At 38.4% G+C, this 21,531-nt stretch overlaps 1 protein-coding gene across 5 annotated transcripts in view; it reads right to left on the bottom strand.

Moving 5' to 3' along the window:
• The window catches only part of FIGN (fidgetin, microtubule severing factor), a 116,563-nt gene that overhangs the window by 2,093 nt on the left and 92,939 nt on the right, over positions 1–21,531 (bottom strand). For all 5 annotated transcript variants that reach the window (XM_036386760.2, XM_036386761.2, XM_036386762.2 and 2 more), the window contains one exon: positions 1–7,470. This exon is cut by the window's left edge and continues 2,093 nt beyond it. In XM_036386760.2, coding sequence (XP_036242653.1) covers positions 5,222–7,470 — 2,249 coding nt within the window. In that variant the 3' untranslated portion in view covers positions 1–5,221. The remainder of the gene's footprint in view (positions 7,471–21,531) is intronic.

The raw sequence follows: 21,531 nt of genomic DNA, 5'->3' as shown, positions 1-21,531 counted from the left end.
GGTTTTAAAGAACAAATGTCTGAACGCACATCTGATGAAAAATATTTTTAAAAAGGAAATGAAAAGCCTCTAGCAATCGCATATAAACCACAAAGAACAAAAGCAAAACTAAAAGAAAAAAAAAGAAATATGAACCACACAAAGTTAAGTTTGGAAATAAACTTTTGCTTCTTTTTCTATTATAAAACAACAAGGAATGAATGTGCTCCCAACCTTGGTGTAGTACAGAACCATTTTATAAATATTTAACATTCTATAGGACTGATTCATATATTCTCACACAACTCTGTGGCAAGGCTGACCCATACTGCCGACATTCTACATATCACTGAGACAGGGAGGTGAAATTTTCCTGCTTTCAGTCTAATTGTCTTTGACAATTGCAGTGCCTAGTGCTACACTGCTTGTGTTGTATTTAAAAACAGGGGAAAGAGTAGAGACTTGTTCATTAAAGATGCAGTATCCCTGGTTCACAAAAATGCATCTGGCAGGTTCAAAATCGAATGTCAACCAAAGGTCCTTGCAGAGTGTGAGCTTCAGTTCATGTATTGGTTAGTCACCAGCACAGCTGGGCTTTTTTTGAATTCTGAAATACTAATATCTCCATGTTTACTAATGTGCTTCATAAAAATCTGCAGACAATTAAATGACTTTTCCTTTTTTTTTTTTTCTTTTTTAGGTAAAGAGACAAAGCTATTTTTTGGACATGGTGTGTATGCACATATAAATATTATATACACACATGCACACATACAAGATGGAGAGGAGTTAGTGCTGTGAGGACAAGGTTAGCTTTCAGAGCTGATGATGAAAACCAACAGATGTAGATTATTATACATTGGAGGGATGAGTTTTCTAACAAGGGCAGAAATCAGGAGTAATTCCTTTAAGTCAAAAGGGTTATACCACCTTCAAACTGGTGTAAGTGAAACTGTAGGAGGCCCTACAACTTTTGGTGGCCTTGTTTTGTGACAAAGTGTATCCTTCATATCTGAATAATAAACTTTCCCTCATGATGGAGTGCTTGAGAGAAAAATGCAGGGGGATTATAAGAACAGCCCTTTACCTGAAGTAATTTGTATTTGCAGACAGTGAAAACCCTGGTCATATCCCCAAATTTTCTTTCAATGTATTAACATCTTGATGCAGGAATTAATTTGTTACTCTTTAACTAGACAATCCCCTAAAGAAACATACTATGAAAATCCACCTAAATATGACCTTGTACCATTTTACAGAGCACAGCCTCCAAATAGCTGATAAAGACACCCAGATGATGTTTAGCCTATGTATTTTAGTCAGATGGTTGATTTTCCCCTTGGTAGGTTTGTAATGCTCAAGAAAACATTTTGCCCATCTATCTGCATTTGAGTAGAACACAGACTGACTAATAGATAAATAATCCATGTGAAAGTAAATAGCCTTAAAGTAAACTGCCTTCACATTCCATTGATCAGCTCAGTCAGCAAACTTTTATATATTGTCACTAATGTTCTAAATATTTTGAAGAGAAACACGCCAGAAGTACAGAGTATTTCCATTTCTGTTGCACATAAGGTCATTATGAACTCCTCCTTGAATTGATATTGATCCTTCAGCTTGCAGGAATATTCCTCCAATTTATTTTATTTTTGTTGCTATAGGAATTGTTACTGAAGGGAAAAAGGAAGAAAAGGAGCTGATGCAGAATGGAACCCACACATAAAAACATGACGTAAAGCATCTGCAGTGATAGCCTGACACAGCAGATGCTTTTTAACCATTTCAGGTTCCTTAAAATTCAAGGTTGTGCCAGTGGCAGGAAGCCCCAGCCAACCAATCGGACATTTCTGTGGTAGGGGCCTCCAGCTTTGTCCAATTGTAAAGGACAACAAACAGTTTTCTACCATGGAAATGTCTAAGACCAGCAAATATTTCATCCTGAAAACACCATTAAATCATATTTTGTCTCCCTTCTCAAAACCAGTCCTACCCTTTGGAGCCCGCTCAAGTTCAGGACCGTGCTTCAGCCTTCCCGGATGCTCTTTGACTAGAGGGCTGCTGAGAAGGATGAAAGACCAGCAGCCTGCCAAAACCCTGCTCATTAGGGACAAAACAGGGGCTGAATGTGGGGGAGAAGGAAGGAAAACAATAAGAAGGACAGGACACAGCAGGGGATTTGGCCAGCTCGGGCCTGAATTCCATCAAAGGACTGGCCAGAAACCAAGCTTGAAGAAGGGTTGAGGTACCTCCTGTTAGCAGTTCCTGGCCAAGCTCTCACCAAATTCAACAGACACCCTCCCAAAACTATATCAAGGACAGCTGCTGATAGGGTGAAGTTTTGCACTTCTGCTGCCCCAAAGCTGAATTGAGACCTGGACAACGTGAGCATGTGTGTGTGGAACCTGCATCTTTCACACCATTTCAGTTTCTGCCTTTTTCTCACTTTGGTTAACATTTGAAAAATCCATTTCCCAGAGTGACTTTTCAAAGAGAATGACTTAAAGCTGGAAGCCAAAGGGACTGTCTATAATTTTGTTTGCTTTTAGTTTTGCTACAGGATAAAAAGAGCAGGAAAAAAACACCATGTGTAGTTCTTATTAAGCTGCAAAAAAAAATCTGTTAGGAGTATAGTTGGGAGAAAGAGTTTATCCAAACTTATCTGAGCCTTTTAAACGAGCACAGCTCAATAGCAGATATGAAAGGCAATGTCTAAGACAGAAATTGGGTCAGCAATCTGCAACAGTGTACTTGCCAGTGTGATCAGTGTGAACCTACAGCTAATGGGGACATCAGCATCTCCCAAAAATGAGGATGGTGGAATGACCAGGGTGAAGAAGCAGTCTGTGGAGGTTTGGGGAAGCAGAAAGACTGGGTCATAACAAGGATCATAGACTGTAATTGCTGTTGAAAAGAAAAAAAAAAATAGAAGAAAAGCAGGTGATGTACTTAAGTCTTACTTTCTATATCCTTAATGAAAGGCACTGTTTTAAAAATGGTACTTTTATGCTTAAAACATAACGTTTTAGATAGACAAAATGTTTACCAGGAATCCATCTTAAATTAGATTTTGGTTTATTTGCTCTGTTTTTAGCATGTTCTATCTAAATATATATATATATCTTAAAAGAAAAATAAAGAAAAGTAATAATCAAGAGTCATAAATTTCCAGCAATATCACAAAATCCCTCATTAGCTTTCTGAACGCTAAACGTCTCCATTGATTTAACAGAATGGACAAGGTCTGTACAATTTTTGAGAAGACAAACATGACCTAGTAACAGATTGGTATCTCTCTTCTTGGGGCTTTTCAGTGCATTTATTTAATGGTCTTGACGTACATTACTTAAGAGAAACATTAAATGCCAGTGCTTTGCAACAGTTTTGTTACTGTTTTCTAAAAGTAAACAAACAAAAAATACATTCAAAAAAGCAAGGCTGTTCTGTTCATGTGATGGCAGAGGCTTTGGGCAGCTGCAACATGCACTGCTCTTGCTCAGAGATATTACCCAACATCAGTCAGCTGTCACCAAAAGAGTTGCACGGAAAGCATTAAAGGATAAAAAGAAAGGGGGGCTGGGGTGGGGGAGAACTGAGCAAAATGCCACACATGCCAGCTAGTCTTTCCAGAAGGAAGACACCAGAATATGTATATTTGGGGGAGGAAAAAGGAAGGGGGAAAGAGCACTAACACAGAGAAAAACTTGACTTCAGGGGAAAAAACAGCAGCTCTCTGAAACTTGTTTAGCAGGTTTGCATTCCTAATGTAATCTGACTTGTGTTGATGGTGGTTTTTGCCCTATTCCTTACTTTGCTTTCCAAGAGAAACGTAACAAAACTGAGGTAGAAATAATGGTGGGCACACTCCAGCCTGAAAGATTTCTAATGGATGCTAAATGAAGATTGCATTAAGGACAATGAAGCCATACATACACAACAAAAACTCAACTTTACAGTTTGGGAAGGGAAGTAAATGTACTTTGAGGGTTCAGTTTTGCTTTGTTATTTGTACTGTTTGTTTGGTCACAGTCCACTGCACTGCTATAAACAGCTCTGCAACCCATAGCTCTGCCAGCAACCTACACTGATTCCACTCCCTACAGCTTCACCAAAATAGCCTCAAAACTATGACTGGAGCCATGCAACAAAGGCCAGCCGTCACAGCTTAAGGTAATTTGCCTCTCGGAATACTACCAAATCTTACGTTTGACTGTTTCAGATGCTAACATAAACCAATTAAGTGGCTCTTTCATTCATCTATGCACCTTCTAAAGACTGTATCACCTTATTATCAAGGAGCAATATGCTGAAAACTCTTACAGTTTACCAACAAGAAAAATCATTCTGCTCTGGTTTGATGTGAGAAATTGGCAAAAGAACCATTCCTGAACACTGGGAAACGCTTCTGTTTCTATTTTTAAAAACTGTAAAGCTTCAGTCATATCACGCTTTAGTTTTTTCCTGGATACATTCAAAGTAATTTTCCTTGCCATATTCCAATTGTTGAGGTAAACATACATATTTAATATAAAGTAACATTGAAGCCTAGCCTATAACTCTCAGCAGTACATAGTGCTTTCAACACATTCCTTTGAGGTACTGTACAAATCACAATCACTTTCCTGAGTTTTTGCAGACAGAACATTAAAAGAAATGAACTGCAGAAATTAAGGTCCAGATTATCATTACCCTGTTTTACCTGTTCTTAGTTTAACACCACAGAACAGACAGGATTGAGGAATACTGTTGCTCTTAGAATAGCAAAAATCTGGCTCTCTGTCGCAACACAACCGTTCATCTCTTTAGTCCAATAATGTTTGAAGTTAAAGCTCTTTATATTAGCACATGCCACCAATGTAATTGTGAGGCAAACAAAAAATAAAGCACCACTTCAGGCACTTGACAGCAACTAAATCTCAAGAACAGCAGAATGGAATCAACACACAGGGTTCATGTCCTTCTGAAATCAACCCACTTGCACCTTGCTCCTTGGTGAGTATTGTCTAGCTTGAACAGAACTGAGCATCAACATGCGCTTTCTGTCATGTGTGGCTTTTTCAGATCAGCAGCTCTTGTTTGATGCACTTTTCCTTCAAGTATACCCTGGCTCTTTAGAGGCAAGGTAAATCGTAGTCTTCCCAGTACCCTTTGCAATTTTAACACTACTGAAAAGGGTTCTCTACCCCTATGTAGCAGATTCTGTGTGTGCCAACATTCATTACTTTTTTTTTTTTAAGTAGCATCACTGACTGCAACCAAACATTTTGTTCCATTCAACGTATGTATCAAGCTCTTTTTGAGATATGCTAGGCTGTATCTTGCAGAAAGCATTTTCAAAGTCTTGATATGTAACTGGCCTCAACTGGCTGGGCATAATGGCTGAAAGGTCTGTGGCTGGCATGGCATGGAGTGGGCCCACCACGGCTTCCTGACACAAGTGAGCCACATCTAGTCCAGAAAAGCCTTCTGTGCGCTGGACAAGCAGTGCAACCTCCTTGTCATTGAGACAGTAATTGTGCTGTGAGAGCAGTTGTACTATTATCTGGTGTCTCGCTGTGCTGTCAGGAAGTGGGATTAAAAGTCGTTTCATGAAGTACCTTCGAAGAGATTCATCAATTTCTTCTGGTTTACTCGTGGCGCAAATTACTACTATTTGGTCCTCAGCAGAAGTCAGTACAGTGTCCAGCTGCATAAGGAACTCGGTTCTCATCCGACTTACTGGACTATGTTCTTCACTCACTTGAGAGGAAAGGAGCATGTCAATGTCACTAACAAAAATCACCGAGGGTTGGCGACACCTTGCCACGAGGAAGGAGGCATGGACAATTTTTTCTCCTTCCCCTAACCACTTTGTGACAAGGCCAGAGCCAGTGATTTTGAAAAACGTGGCCCCCAGCTGACTAGCTATACATCTGCCCATTAATGTTTTGCCTGTTCCCCGAGGTCCAAATAAAAGGATGCTCCGAGGTAGAGCAGTCAGTCCATTGAATGCATCTGACCTCAATACTGGCCATAAAACCTCCTCCTTAATGACGGCCTTTACTAGATCTAGGCCAGCAATGTCGCTCCAGTCCACGGGAGGTCCTTGGTTGATAATCTCATTCGTAACAAGGTCAATGAGGTGTGTGTCAGTATTCTTCAGTTGCTCGTCCACAGAGTGGTTGGATGAGGTAGCTGCACGAAGTCCCGGGCCTTGCATTGGGTGAGGGAGGAGCTGCCTGTGCTCGTCACCGTGCTCATTCATTACTGGGGAGCTATACTTCCCAAACGAGTCACTTGATCTCGAACCCAGTGAGTTTTTAGCAGTACTATAGGATGGGGGTGTTAGAGCCCTACTGGACTGGCTACTGAATTTCCTTTGCTGTTCAGAGGACATTAGCTGCTTCGTTGGCTTAAATGCTAAGGATGATGTTTCAGCACTTCTGTCAAAACCATTCCCTCTGTTTGCATTTGAAATGCTGTTGTCTGGCATTCGATACATTGGACTCTGTGTAGATCTCTGTTGGCCATAGCTGTAATTTCCATAACTGGAGTCCATTTCTCCTTGCCCTGCCATGTAGAAAGCTTTCCTTTTGAGAGAGCTGGCTGAACTGTTTGTCAGGGCAGACGGTGCGATTGGCGTCAGACCGTGGCCCTGGTAGGAGTAGCTGGGGACAGTGGTTGGGGGCAGAGGGGTTGGAGCAGGGATTCCTGAAGGCAGGTAAGCCGAGGGTGGCGGGGCACCCCCAGGGCTGTACCCAGGGCCAACAGCAGTTTGAGGAGGATAACTGGTGGAAGGGTAGCTGTAACTGGAGAGATTGGAGGTCCCGTTGTAGCCAGGGACGAGGGCTGGTGGTGGTGGCGGTGGTGGGGGCTGTAAAAGTCCCGAGCTGTGCAAGGGGGATGGATGAGGGGATGGAAGTGCAGGTGCTGGCTGACCGCTGTAACTGGTATGCAAATATGAGCCATTGTATCCTGTGGCATATTCCTGAGATGGGAGCCCTGAATGAAGACTGGGAACGGTATGACTTCCACAGGTGCTGCTGGAGTAACTGGGTTCAGCCAGGTTACTGGCCACCCCAGGAGAGCTCCCGATGCTGGCTGAGACATCTGTGGGAGGGAGGGCTGCACTTACCCCAGCTTTGCTGGCGGTGATGACATCTGGGACACAGTTCATGGGATACACGCTCTCTGAGTTCAAGGATGGCTGCCAAGGCTCACTTTCATTCTTCCGACCATTCACCAGCCCTGAGGGAGCTTCAGAGTAATTGCTGAGAATGGGTCGCTCGGCCGGGCCTTCCAAAATCCCGGAATATTTTTCTGCATACTTTTTCAGAAGGTTGGAGGCGGTCAGAGCCGAGATGTCGTCGTTGGCCCAGGCGTACTGGTATGTGCGCTGCAGGTGCCCCCGGTAGGCTTCCACCTTGTGGGCTGGGGACCGGGTGGTTGAAGTGATATCGAAGTGCTGTTCTGGCCACTGGGCATGCTCCGGCGTCCACTGCATCTTCAAGCCTAGGGCAGTAGGAAACAACAGTTAACAGTGACCTCAGCTTTTTCCTTATGTTTTCAAATGAGTTCTCAAACATACAGTCTGTGAACTTCTTCAGTGTTCTGAAACACTGTACCTAACAGCACAAGTCCTTAAGGAAAGAAAAGGACTTGAAAATGCCCTTAAGAAGCGGCATGGTTGGTTTGTTACAGGCACATACACGCATAGACAAATTTTTTGCCAATTCAGTAGGGGGGCAACTTTTTGTTTAAAAAATATAGGTAATGTTATAGCTCTCAAAGTAATTAAACAAAGCTCAGTATATTTTAAACACTCAGAGTGGAGATTTACTGTAAATATACAAGGCATCCAACTGCTCTGTCCTCTTTCATCCCCGTTTCAGTTTTATATTTTAACCAATATAAAAATATGAGACACAGCTGACAGATCACATCTAGGATACCTCTCTTATTTGGTACTGAACACCTAGTTAGCAGAGTATAATGCACCCTGCGCAGAACAATATGACACAGACAGAGCAGGTCATTCCATAATCCAACTCTCATCTAAAGTGGTCCACGACAGTTTCAAATCTGCTTCGTGGAGTGCAGCAAAGCAATCTCCCAGGCAGCGCTCTGTCGCTTTCATCACACAAAGCCTACAACTCGGTATGAATTACAACTGGCTCCTTTCTGCCTCTCAGTTCTGTTGTTGAGGGTCTGGAAAAAAAAAACAAGCATGACTTGTCTGTCGGTCTCCTTGCTTGCTTTCTCTTCCCCCCCCTCTGCTTCACAGCCTCCAGGGTACAAAGAAAGAGGGTTAAAGAAAAAAATAAGAGGAAAAAAAAAAAAAGGATGAAGAAAAAGAAATGAAGCTAAGTCCCTAAAAGTTCTGTGGCTTCCACAGCTAGCTATAAAAAAACCCCAAAACAAACAATACAAAGCCAAAACAAAATCTATAATTACAAAAAAAGAAGAGAAAATGTAATTTTGAAGCAATTAATCTTTTAATAATGTGATGTGAATTATCCCTCCTCCTTGTAACTCACTGCACTAGGTAAGAGCAATTTACAAGAATTAAGATAACCCCCTCCAACTTGTACCTATGCATGGTAGACACATTGCTGGGTTTTGAACAGCTGTATCAAATAGACCTCCTTAATCTCTCTCGTATTACCAAAAGTGATTTTTGCAAACAGTCTTGTGCCCTCTGGCACAGATTCCCTGATAAGGAGGAGGCCCAGTCGAAATGAAGCATCTGTGGCACTAGCTCCCCTCTGAATTACTGCAGTCTATTTTGACAGCTTCTACCCCCTCCTGTTTCTCTCCCCAACCCCTTTAGCTCTTCATTGCCTGACTCTGGCATCTGACATGGCCAGCTTAGCCTCGCTGAGCTAAACCTAACACAGCACACAGTTTGGTAACAGAATGGCATGTTTATTCCCTTCTGACTCCCTCTTCCTTGTTTGCAAAACCACTGCACTAGACACTGGAAGTTAATTAGCAGGATGATGCTGTGCTAATTGTGTTAATTTACAAGGTTTTAGTCAAAGAGAATCATGCCAGGGCTGGCACTGCTGTCATGCTTCCGACTTAATGATTAAGAAATACTGAAAACAAGGTGGGAAGGATTGCAGTAATTACACAATAAATGAATAAAGCAACAGATTCATTTGCAATTATATTTTATTGTGGTTGCACTCATTTGCATTTGGATTCTCTTTTTTCTTTTTTGGATTCATGTATTTGCAAATCACCAAATCATTTAAATTTAGGCTGAAAATGGCAAAGTACCTTTAATTGAGCCTTATATTTTATTAGTACAACTAGTCCAACTAGTAAATCTCACTCCCCCTGAGCATGCCATTGATTACTTGTGGATTTTTTTATTCCTGAACGTTCTCTTTCTCTCTCATTTTTCAAACACTTTGACAACTTGATAAAAATGTCTGTTAACAGTTATACAGTTATCCTAGAAAAGTTAATTCAGAGAAGTGCTTTTGACAAATGCAGCTTTGAGACTGAGATTTTGTCAGATTTATTTCTATCATTTAGCATTAATATAATATTTTTTGCTAATTGTTTCTGATGTTTCAACTGTTACCTTTCAGAGGGAATAAGTATATCACGAAATTGGGAGAAATTATAGAAATCACGTATTTAAATAATTGCATTTAAAAATGCAATTTTAATGAGAAGCTATCAGAAGTTTCTAGAAATCACACTTTGTTAAAATCTGCTGGAAATCTGAAGAATAAATCACCAAGAGCCAGTAATTGCCAGTAATCAGTATCTGAAATTATTCTAATGTCATGAGAAATACCACAAGTTTTTTAAAACCCAAAATTATTAATGTTCCTGTAACGTAGAACTGCATGACAGCATGCAAGTTCACTGCCCTATTAAAAAAAAAAGTCAAACAAAACCAACAAACAAGCAAAACCTATCTGTGTTCTGCAATGTTTTGCTTATAAGGTTACCAAAACACTGAAAGCTTCTGTTACAGAGATGCAGAAAAACTTGAGTAGGTTGATGTTTCACTAGATACTAATGAACAGATGCCATGGGAAAGACTCTTTGCAAAGAAAGCACTAAAGCAGCAGTGAAACTTTGGAAAAAGAAGGCAAAATAGACATGGATGGAGCAAAGAACCTGACAGGGCTGTATTTGTACTGTAGTTAATGAATATGCTTTTGGCACATTGTTTTTAACTGCTTCTATAAGAAAGCCTATTCAATTTAAAGAGATAAAAGAATGCACTGGGTCAGAGCTCAACAACCTCACACACTACCTACTCTGTAAGCTTTTCAAAATACCTTTCACAAATACTTTAAAAATTTCATCAATTGGTCTTTTTTTATTTAGAACGGATCATGCGTTTTTAAAATAAAATAATTAAATTTATAGTCACAGTGGGGATGTATTTCGATCATGCAAGAATTCAATTCTTTGAATTTTATTTGTCTAGATTAATTTCTTTTCCTTATTATGAGGCTGCAAAAGAATGTCAGAAAATCTAAATTATCTATTATAAGAGGAGGGAAAAATCACATCATTGGCATTCTTTATTTAGAATAATTGCTAGATAGACCAGTAGTTTCACACTGTCATGCTATCTTTGGATATGCTCACTGAACAATAATTGAAAGTTTATTTATTGATGCATATTAAATACCAGTGCATTTAACAAAGGCTGTAAAGGCAGGATTAGGCTTTGATTAGATAAGCTTAAGAGAACAGGACTGTTCTCATCCCATGAAACATGAGCATTTATTCCAGCACATCGCAATCATTAGTGTTATTTGGAAGCATAGGTTAATAGTTAACCATAAGCATATTTTTTGCATTAGTAAGCAGTGAAGAAATCTGAATTTACATGAAGTCTGCTGGAATGGTCTGGACTGGGGGGCACAAAGAGCCATTTCCTCAATTTGATATTAATTGAAAAAGCAGAAAACTTTCGCTAGGTTTGACTCTATTTGATAATAGTTCACAAATTGTTTGACAAAAGTCAAATGTGTGATTTAGGAGAAAAAATGAAGCAGCAGCAGCTGTTGCAATTTTTAATTATGCAAACATTCCCCTTCCCTCTGCCCACCGTCAGCCCCAAATTGCTTAATGTTTGTAGCCACTTCCTCTCCATATTTCAAATTGTATTTTATTAACTGCTTTTTGTTTGAGCTGATACATATTTCTGCATTTTTTTTTTGTTAGGAATCCAAATGCTGATATAAACATCTAAAATCAGGTAAATCAGGGCACATTTAGAGGTCATATTTTTTTATTTAGTGTAATTTAAACTCTGATATAAACCACAGTGTTGCAGATAGTGTATTTGGTTAATAACTTTCTGAAAATCCAGAAGCAACACAAGGCTGAATGTATTAAAAAATCCCACTTTGCTAACTTAGGAATCCTCTGAACTATCGACATTTTTGAACTGTGTAAAGTGTGCTAGTATGGGTTGTAAAAGTCAAAAGGAAAGGGCTCTGTTCTTTAAGTACAGGTATGTACTTACCAGAGAATTGCTTTTAAGATAAATTTAATACATTATATAGATAGGCAGTGTAGGCTATTTTAGCAGTATCTGTTTTTCCTTGTCCTGACACCTTGCTATACATTCCTGTTCTATAATTCTTACAGTTGGATCTATCCAGATTACATTTAAAGTAATTATAGTCTACAATTTCATTATGGAATTACTTCAAACTAAGTGTTCAACCATATTTCCCCTTCTAATATTGTGCACTTAGCCTGAAAATGGAAAATCTAATACACAATACTTCATCAGTTGCACATATAATAATTCCGTATGGCCAAAAGCCACTTAAATATTCAGTTATATTAATTCAAATTAAAAGTAAACAAAGAAAAATACCAAACAAAAAGGACAAAAAATCCAGAGTTATGAAAAACTAACATTGCAATCCAAACATAAAAAGGAACAAGCAACATCCTGTCCAAGAGGGCCTGATCCTGCTGGGAGCTGAGATGACTTTGTGCATACAAAGAACCCCCAGTGCTGGTCCCCTCAGTACCAGGTCAAAACTTCTCATCCCCATACAGGATAATATCTGTCAAAAAAGATAAATAACTAGCCTTTGCTTTCAATTTCAATACAAGGGTTTCTGTTGAAAATAGGCATGGAAATATGGTCCAGAAATAGGACGACACTGGGTAATACCACCACAAAGGATTTACAGTGCCCCAACTCACCAACTTGCCTAGCAACAATGTGCTTTAGAGAAAGGATGCTGGGACTTTAGTAAACCTCTCACCTATTCACACCTCTAATAAAATAATCAAACTAAATTTAAATCATATGCAGCTGTGGGTTTCTGAAGATACTGGAAGAGATTGCACTGCACTTCTACAGATGTTGGTGTAAAAAACCTAAATGTCCCAGAGCTGCTGTGCACAAGGCACTAGAAGCAAGGCAGTACACCAACCTTGCCAACCAGCTACCAAAGTTTCTGTTTGGATCAGGGGCCTTCAACTGTTCCTTCAACATACCCGAGGCAAAAGAAAATAATTCTTCTCTTCTTGTGGTCTCTCTTTTCCTGCCCCATTCACCCCTGCAGTGCATAGGTCCTACCTAGCACAAATCTGAAGCCTCCTTTGCAAGCATCAGGAGTCAAGCAGGTTCTTAACTTTAGGCCTGTTGTTAAACATGATCTGAGCGACTGCCTAATGTACTGTTGAAAAGGGCTGCACTGCACCAGGGGTGAAAGCAAATGGATGCTTCTGCCAAGTGCCCATAGCAGGCAGCTAGGAGCACACTGCTGCAAGGTAGGAAACAACTCCAGAACCACAGCTCCAAATACCACCAACCATTTTCCCTCTAGACTTGAAAGCACATGTGAACTTCATCACTTTGGATTGTTTACACATTTGGCCTAGGACCCCAAAAACTGTCCCTGCCCACTGAACTACTACCCTCAGCCCTGTTCCCAGTTATTCAAGACACTGAGTATTTACACAACAGATCACAATGATTTTAGCCAAGGGTTTGCTTCTTGTGGACACAGGAGATTGGCTCTGCCAAAAGAGCCACTGACTTCAATACCTGTTTCATTAGGAACATACCAATACGCCTCAAACCCCTTACTCCAGTGTGGGCTGAAGGTGTTAGTACCTTGAGCATCAGGCCCTAAAGTAACATTTTAAAGTCCTTCTCAAGTATGAGGCAGAGCTGAATAAATGAGTCATGCTGTAACCGCTGTTCAAGATGTAGGACACACAGCTCCCTGGATTTGTACTAAATCTGATAATATTTTATAAGACTGTATACTGTCACATGTCCCATAATAATAAAAATTAATTCAAGATAAAACAATTCTCTTACACTCAATTTTTTATTAATAAGTGTAATTTCAGCTGTTTGAAGATAGTGCAACTGATCTCTCTTAATTGGAAACAGGAGGGATTTTGAAGAGTGGATTGAGCTAATTATGTTTTGCAGGAAAAAAAAAAAAAGGAAAGAAAATGATTCCCACATTTATTTTCTAATTACTCAGTGAAGACCTCTGCTCTAGTCCATGAGGAACTCCTTTGACGTCAAAGGACTCACTGGGAGGATGAGCCTCCAACTGAGATGCCCAGCTGTACAGTCCCAACTTTGTAAGCTTTTTTCAGTAAGTGGCAGCCACAAACTCACAAAAAAAGGCCTGGAAAATGCTCTCAGCATTTTCTTAGTAGGGGTCTGTTCTTCCTCTTATTATATATGCAAGCCCTACACATCAGTGGGAGCACGCTGTTGGCAGGGTATTTACAACATGATTTCCATCTAGCAAGGATAGTGAAAGCATTTCAATCTTTAAAACAAAACACTTAAATCATGAGTAATATTGAGGATCACATATATGTCAACAGCACTTAAAGATGAAAGCAGATAAGAAAAATGTAACCTATTTTATGTGAAACTGGAATGGTTAAAAAACAAATTACAAAATTAAAAACTAATTCCAAACTGATACACCCCAATTATCTAACTTTAATACTGTCAAATGATTATTCTTTTAAAACCACACTTTCACACCTTACAACAGCAAATTGCAATACATCTACAGCAAATGAGTTCTCTTCCCACAAGCCCCCTCCCTGCCATTTACATAAAGCAGCCTTTGATAGTCACAAAGACATTTCTGGCTAAACAGCCTTTAGAAGATCCATTAGCTTCAAAGGCCTGAAAAACAGAAATAAAGAGAAGTAATAGTCAAGCAAGCAAAGGGAAACTATGACCAGAGATGACACTGGCATATTTTGCCAGCAGAAGCAGGCTGGATCCAGAGGCCAGCCTCGCAGCAGCTGCAGACGCGGCTGGTGGGGACTGGAGCTATTCCTGGGGCACTCCCGGGACCTCCCAGTCCTCTGCCTACCTCAGAGGTGCTGGTTTCTCTGCAGCAGCAGTCCCTGACACAAAAACATCCTTGCTGTGTAATCACACTGATGCACGCTCACCGTGTACCAAACGTAAAACCATTTATGCATGTGCTTTGGAACCCATCTATGTAGAGGATTGGTCATATTTGTGATTAAATGCACTTTATCTTTGAAATATTTTATTATGTCAGTTTGCCCTCACCATACTAATTTGCTCATAACACTTTTCTAAACTAACTAGAAAACACACTAACAAAAACATAATTGAATTTTCTTTTACTCTATTATGATGCTTCCTCTGGCCAGGATTTACATTTTTAAGCTGTTTTTGTCAAGTAGCTCTGAACAGTACCATGCCTTTAAAAGACTTAGCATGCTTTGTCAGTGCCAAATGAATAAGATACTAATAATTTCTGAGAGAATACTCAGAAAAACAATAGCTGTAAACAAATGTAAGCATAACTTACATGAAAAAAATAACTTTTTGCAGTCAACCGAACAGACACTTATAGCCATAATGTATTTTTAAAAGATTTAATACACCACATAATCAGCAATTTATGCCCATATAAACATGAAAATCAATATAACTGACTTAGGATAACTAGTATTCTAATTCTGAGAATTAGAATATTCACATGATAAAATATAATAATGAATTAATACAGAGTTTGGTCATTTGACACAAGTATTTTTGCATATTTGAAAATGCAAAATATTTTAGACTTGGACTGTGATTGTGCTCCCACTGAAGTGCTTATTTCAAGGCTCAAATAAACCCAACTGAAGCTTTTAGAAGTGCAGAAAAATGCATACTCTCTTTTTAGGCAACAAAATAGCAGAAGTAGCCTTTTATTTGGTTTTTCTTCAAGAAGTGGAGTTTGAGGCACATTTACCTTGAAAGAGCATAACACAAATCCTTAAAAGCAGAGCAGACAAAATACCTTCACGCTTTATCGTGTTTCTCACGTAATCAGCTGAAGCAGGTGAAACACAAAACCCTGAACTTGTTTTTTAGCAAGTAAGTGAGAGGCAAAAGGAATAAATTTTCAGCACTAGGGAGCCTGTCATGGAACATTTGGATCTTGACCTAAAAGCTTCTAGGAAAAAAAAAAAACCTCTAATATCTGAAAATTCTAATTTTCAAATACTGGATTCTGTTATTTTTCCATTTCTGTTGCTAATCATGTTTTAGCAAATCATTTCCTTTTACTCTTTCATTCACCCTTAGAATTATTGCTTTGGTTCCTTGCCACTAATAAAGCTTTTTTAAAACCCTTTTCTCATGTATCGTAAATCCATTAAGACAATTTCCTTCTTAAGCTCACTTCCTTTTGCCAAATGAAGATCATCAGGACATACCACAGTGTCCAAAGGGACAGCAGAGCTAATGAATATGTATGTTTTATGTCACAGCAGAGCACTCCCCTTGTTCTTCAGTATCGACCTTCTCTTATGTGAGTAAATAACAGGTGAGCACTTGTGCATGAGGATAAATGGGGTTAAAACTGCTATACAGGGACATACTTTATTTGAACAAAGTGGGTGCACAATAAATACAGATTTAACTGATGCTGAATTATTTTTATATCATGTTGTTCCAAAACGTTAGAAAATCACCTTGCTTTAAAACATAAGATCAACTTAGACAGCAAGAGTAATTTAAAATATATTTCCCTTCAATTAACAGCAGCAGTACTCTGTATAAATTCCATGATAATATTATTTTAATATATTTTTCACTCAACATATCTAAAAAAAGTAGGTATGTATTTCACAGCTTTATGTATAGCAACAAAAGTTTAATTCCAGAGATTCATCTAGTCAGCTCTATTTGTTTTTCAAACATGAAAGTAAAGTTCAATTTCAATAAGTTTCAAATAATTGTAATCGGGTTTGATGCATTACATTCAACTAACATAAGTGAAAAAGCAAATTTATATGGGCCAGTAGCACAATGCTCCAGCTTGGAATCAGGAATACTGCTTTCCTTTTAAAGCACTTATTTCAAAACCTACCCTTGTCGGATAGGTATGAACAGTTGCTTTACTCAGATTAGAGTACCTCTGCTAATTAGCTAAATGAGAACAAATACTGATTAAATGTATATATAGAAGTAATCTGATACTCAAGGAAAAAAAAATCCTTAACATGTGTCCACAGTATACAAAGCTTTCACAAAAATTGTTTATGTTATTTATGCTTTTTGGCAATCTGCACATTAATTTTTAATGAAATAGTAAAGAGATGTTGCGTCTCACACTTCAGTAAAAATATTCTATAACCAGGACTGGTTGACATAGTGCATTAATTCAGTGTCCTTCACTCCTGGGACCTGTGTATAATTTAGTCCAGCCTGAAGAAAATAACTTTGATCTGAAGGCTGTGGAAAAAGCTACATATGAAATGAGTTTTGGTGGGTTTAGTGTTGTTTCTTATATACAAGACGACATATGAAGATAAACTGCTTTAGAATGCTCCTGACATGGCCCAGGATTAAGAGCAGGGAGCTCTTAGCAGAGCTCATCCACTCTCTCCCTTTTTCCCATCGTACCAGACACACATCACACACATTTCTCTCTCTACGCATCAGAGCAGCTACTGCTGGCACACACTGCCTTTCCACTGAGAAGATCCTGTGCACAAGGATCGTATTATCAACCTGTACACTGATTTGGGGTCTCCATTAAACACCCAAACAAACAACAACGTCTGTATTACAACATGGGAGATCACGTTGTTGTAGGAAGGGATGATGTTACCACATGGAAGGTGAGATTTCCTTCCCAGGGTAGGGAACACCTAAGCTAAGTCATCAGAACTGCACTAATCATGCTCCTAAGGAAAAAAGAGCTCCGGCACAGCTCCTTCCCCGGCTCGGCTGTGCGAGCAGCTGACCCTGCCTTTCCTTCCTGCTCCCCCCAAAGCAGAGAAACAAGATTAAAAGCAGAAGCACAACCAAAGAACTGACATCCTAGAAAAACTAAGCTGAGATAAATCTTTCCCCCACTTAAACCTTTCAATTACTGTATTTCACAAATTCCAGAGATTCTTTCTTGCTCACTCAATAAAATGTATCTGAATTAGCTACTGAAAAATGGAATATAGCCAATTTTTTGCATGCTCTTGGTTTGGGACTTACTGTATTATTTCCTGAGCATTTGAAAGGAACTATATAGATTGTTCAGTTGGCTTGACAAATTATCTGGGGGACAGGGAAAGGAGGAACAGGGAATTTTCTATAGACAAATATAGAAATCTCTCTCTCTCTCCTTCTCTCTCTCTCTATTTATATATTTTAGACACACAGGCACCAGGGCACCAGAGAGAGAATGTCTCAACTGAGAAACTGAACTCTGTGTATGCTGATATTATTTCCATATTCCTGGAGAGAGTGGTAAGGAAAAGAGACTAACTCGTCATACTAGATCTTGGTTCTCCTTTCTCAAAAAATAAAGTAAAATTCATCCTGCAACAGGAAAAGTTAAGCCATGTCCAAAGACATACAGGGTGTCACTGGGAGGGTGCACAAGCAGAAAAAGAGGGCAGAAAAAAAAAAGTGCTGGTTTTAAAAACAGAAAGATATTATAGAGCCCAGATGATAAAACGTCATACTCCTTTGCAGCTATCACACAAATTTAGCCATTTCTGTAAACAGCTTTCAAGATACAACAAAAACCTAAACCATGCAATGATTGTATCAATAACTAGCTGAGTACTATTGATAACTAAAATAACAATAATCTGTGTTATTTTTCTGTAATTTTGTCCATAGCCTTATTGCATATGTAGTCACCTAATGATGAAATACTTTTAAAATTTGCTTCAGGGTACAGAAGTCAAGCTCCACTGATTAGCATCTCAAAGCGCGCTACAGGCACACATTTGTATAGCAGAATAATAGCACTTGTGTTTGCATGCTGCTAAAAAAACCCAACTCCCCCCGCCTCCCCACTATTTTACTTGATGTTTGATGATGCTCACTGATGAAAGTCTCCTCACAAAATACATACAATACATAACAGCTAACTGTAAGAATGTCCAAAAAAAGGCAGAAAGGTAACATCACAAAAAGGAGCCAAAAAGGGGTTTTGGGGACATGCAAGATATTTAGACCCCAGGTTCATGGGCTTAATTCTTCTGTCACTTCTCTGGTTTGAAGTCAGAAGAACTACTGAAGCTTACAATTTATTGCAAAGGAGATAAATGTGCCACATTAAAATGTGTTAATTACATAAATTATATTTTATTCACCAGTGTTTGGGGTTTGGGGCGTGTGCTTAATAAAAATTCATCACAGAAAATATTTCATTAAGATCTTGATAGAGAGTTCTGATATTCATTGCACTAGCTCGGTTTCTGATTAATTTCCTATGTCTAATTAGGTGGCATTCAAACTTTATTGAATGTGAGCCTTCCTAAAATTTGCTGTAAACTGACAGGACTGTGTCTGATTTCAGCCACATTTTGAGACACCAGTCCAACAAACTGCCTTCAGCAGCCCTGCATCCTTCCCTGCACATTCCCCTTCTGCTATTTCTCCAGGCATACTTTATTACAAGGTTCAAGTTACAAAAGTCTCCATCTAATTTTGTATTACTTAATATTAGAAAAGTGCATCCACACAGATTTATAGTATTAAAAATGCTACACACTATCAACAGGAACACTAGAATCTTACTAAGTATTCAGCAGTTATAAGCTTAAATTATTTTTTCTATTAACACTTCTCTTTTTATCCATAATGTGTAAGTAGCATCTAAGAATCATTTAAAGAGTGCTTAGCACTAATATAATTAAACTTAGCATCACTTAGCATCAAGAATTAAGTTTATAAATAAATAGATATTCACTGAAGTATGATATCAGTAGTAAGCATTTATTAAAAGTTGCTTCTACTCGAGAAAAAAAAAATTAAAGTTAAAACAAAGACCAGATTGAATTATGAGGTTTTGTGAACACTGTGAGAGTTTTGTGGTTGCATGTAAAATATTTACAGATCTGCAGAAGATGTACAGATAACAATTGAAAGGTGCATTACACTAATCAGAGAAATGCATAGCCTCTGCAAAGCAGGAAGGAGTGAATAATTTTAATTTTCTCTCTTCTTACAGTTTTATATTATTACACAAGGGAAGCAGAGGAAACCTAAATATGACCCTATTTAGATATACTAACTGAAAAGCCTTTGTAGAATTTTTAAGCAAACAGGATTGTGCTTCCAACACTGCCCATCTAGTTTTCCAATGTGTTAAATTGGATGGTTACTTGGACAGCTCTCTATTCATAACTGAACTGTGGAAAGGAAACACAGAGGTGGCATTTTCCTTTTAAACCATCTAATGCCTTGTAGCCAGATTCCAAAGCATCAAGGAGAGATTTCTTTTTTTTCCCCTTTTTTCCTTTTTTTTTTTTTTGCTAGTAGACAAGCTGTCGTAATTGAAATGAAGTCTAATCAGACTCATTACTGTTTTCAGCAATTTGCACCACCAAAGATGCTTATTAGGTAACAGTGTTTAATAAACCACTCTTTAGAAAACTACCAGTAATGAGCTCTTAACAGCCAATCTTTAGCGTGAATGTAATGTGAAAAGTGTTCCTAGCACTGAATAGATTTTCACATTTAGTAGTGTCATAATTAAGCTCAAGGAATTGGTAGCTGTGATGATAGATATTTACTGCAATATAGACTTTCCGCCCCATGAAAATATATTTGAAAATACTTGGAGTTCAATATTTCCAGAGGAAATTTCAAAACTGCTTAAAAAGACTGTGTGAGGCTGGATTAGGTCTATAAATGATACTTAATCAGAGAGTATTTAGGGAATGCAGAGTACTGTGAGTCCAGTATCAACTACAAAGCATGCATAAAGTTAATTCCACCTAGCTTTGTTTGACTGCTCGTCCATCTCTTAAGAATTCCAGTCATTAATATACAAATAATAAATGTTGTTGTCACCCTCTGAATAATAATGAACAAAAATGGCCAATAACAAGACATACTTGAAAAAACAATTGTCAGCTCTCTTTCCACAGTAAAAGCTGAAAATGCTCGAGAAAAAATAGCAAATTGCTTGATTTCAAAATAAAATTATGGATCTCTAATAAATGTATATATATATATACACACACACATATATATAGCTAATGCTGTTTTCTCCTACATGTTTCACATACTAGCAAGTCCTAATATCTACTTAGCACCAAAACCCCCCAAATTCTTAACGTAAAGAATACCACAGTTTTGAAAATGTAATACTTTGACATATATTACTCATAAAAGCCCCCCACAAAAGCTAAGTTTTCATCGATAGAAGGTTCAATTTAACTAGACGTACACCTTGCCACGCTCGTCCCATCAATACTACTACCTAACAAATGCTGAAAGTGGCAAAAAAGAAAATAAATTGCATGTATAAACTCCAACTAATTAAATATCCAGAGTAAATCTTGAGGAATAGCTTCTGTTCTCTCATACGATTGATTTCAGCTTGACATAATATTTAAAGTTATCAATAAGAAATGACCGAGACAACCTTTTTCTCTCCCACTAGGAGAAATACATAGGGATGCAAATGTTGTTTTGCTTACTAGAGATACTGCTGGACAAGGTTTGTGTTGGCGGCCAAGACTTTGGAAAGAAGTGCATAAACATGAGTAATCAATAATGAAACCACTAACAAAATGATGAAGATCAGTTCTCTCTGACCAAGATTTTTATATTGGAATTCCATGTTAAGATGTTAAGAAGAGTTCCTTACTGAATGAGTGCTCTCACTGCATCCTTTGTATACCCTAACCCCAAACTTCAGCAGCCCTAAATGCAGCCTCTAAGCCTCTGTATCTGTTTGCAGCTTTCTGAATCAATAGGACAATGAGAACTGAGACTACCAAATTAATGCCAGTTTCATTTGATTTTGCGGTTTGTGCTTCTTTGCACTACAAAGTGGAAAAAGAAAAAAAAATCCCAACACAACCCCACACCTTTAACTCGATCCCAGATGGGTTTTTGCAGCTTTAAGATCAAAATATCTTCCAGTTTCTTAAGTCTAAACTGAATTTTACTTAGATCCAACATTTTTAGTGTGACTGCTGCTTATCTTATTATGCAATTCCAAACTCTGCACCTTTAAGTCACATAGTTAGCTCCTGCACTTTGCAAAATAACGTAACATAAAATACATAAAATAAAATAACAGAGAC

The sequence above is a fragment of the Molothrus ater genome, chromosome 7, assembly GCF_012460135.2.
Source record: "Molothrus ater isolate BHLD 08-10-18 breed brown headed cowbird chromosome 7, BPBGC_Mater_1.1, whole genome shotgun sequence".
In the NCBI taxonomy this organism is placed as follows: Eukaryota; Metazoa; Chordata; class Aves; order Passeriformes; family Icteridae; genus Molothrus; species Molothrus ater.
The sequence above is the reverse complement of the archived record's forward strand: the minus strand, read 5'-3'. Positions and strand labels throughout refer to the sequence as shown.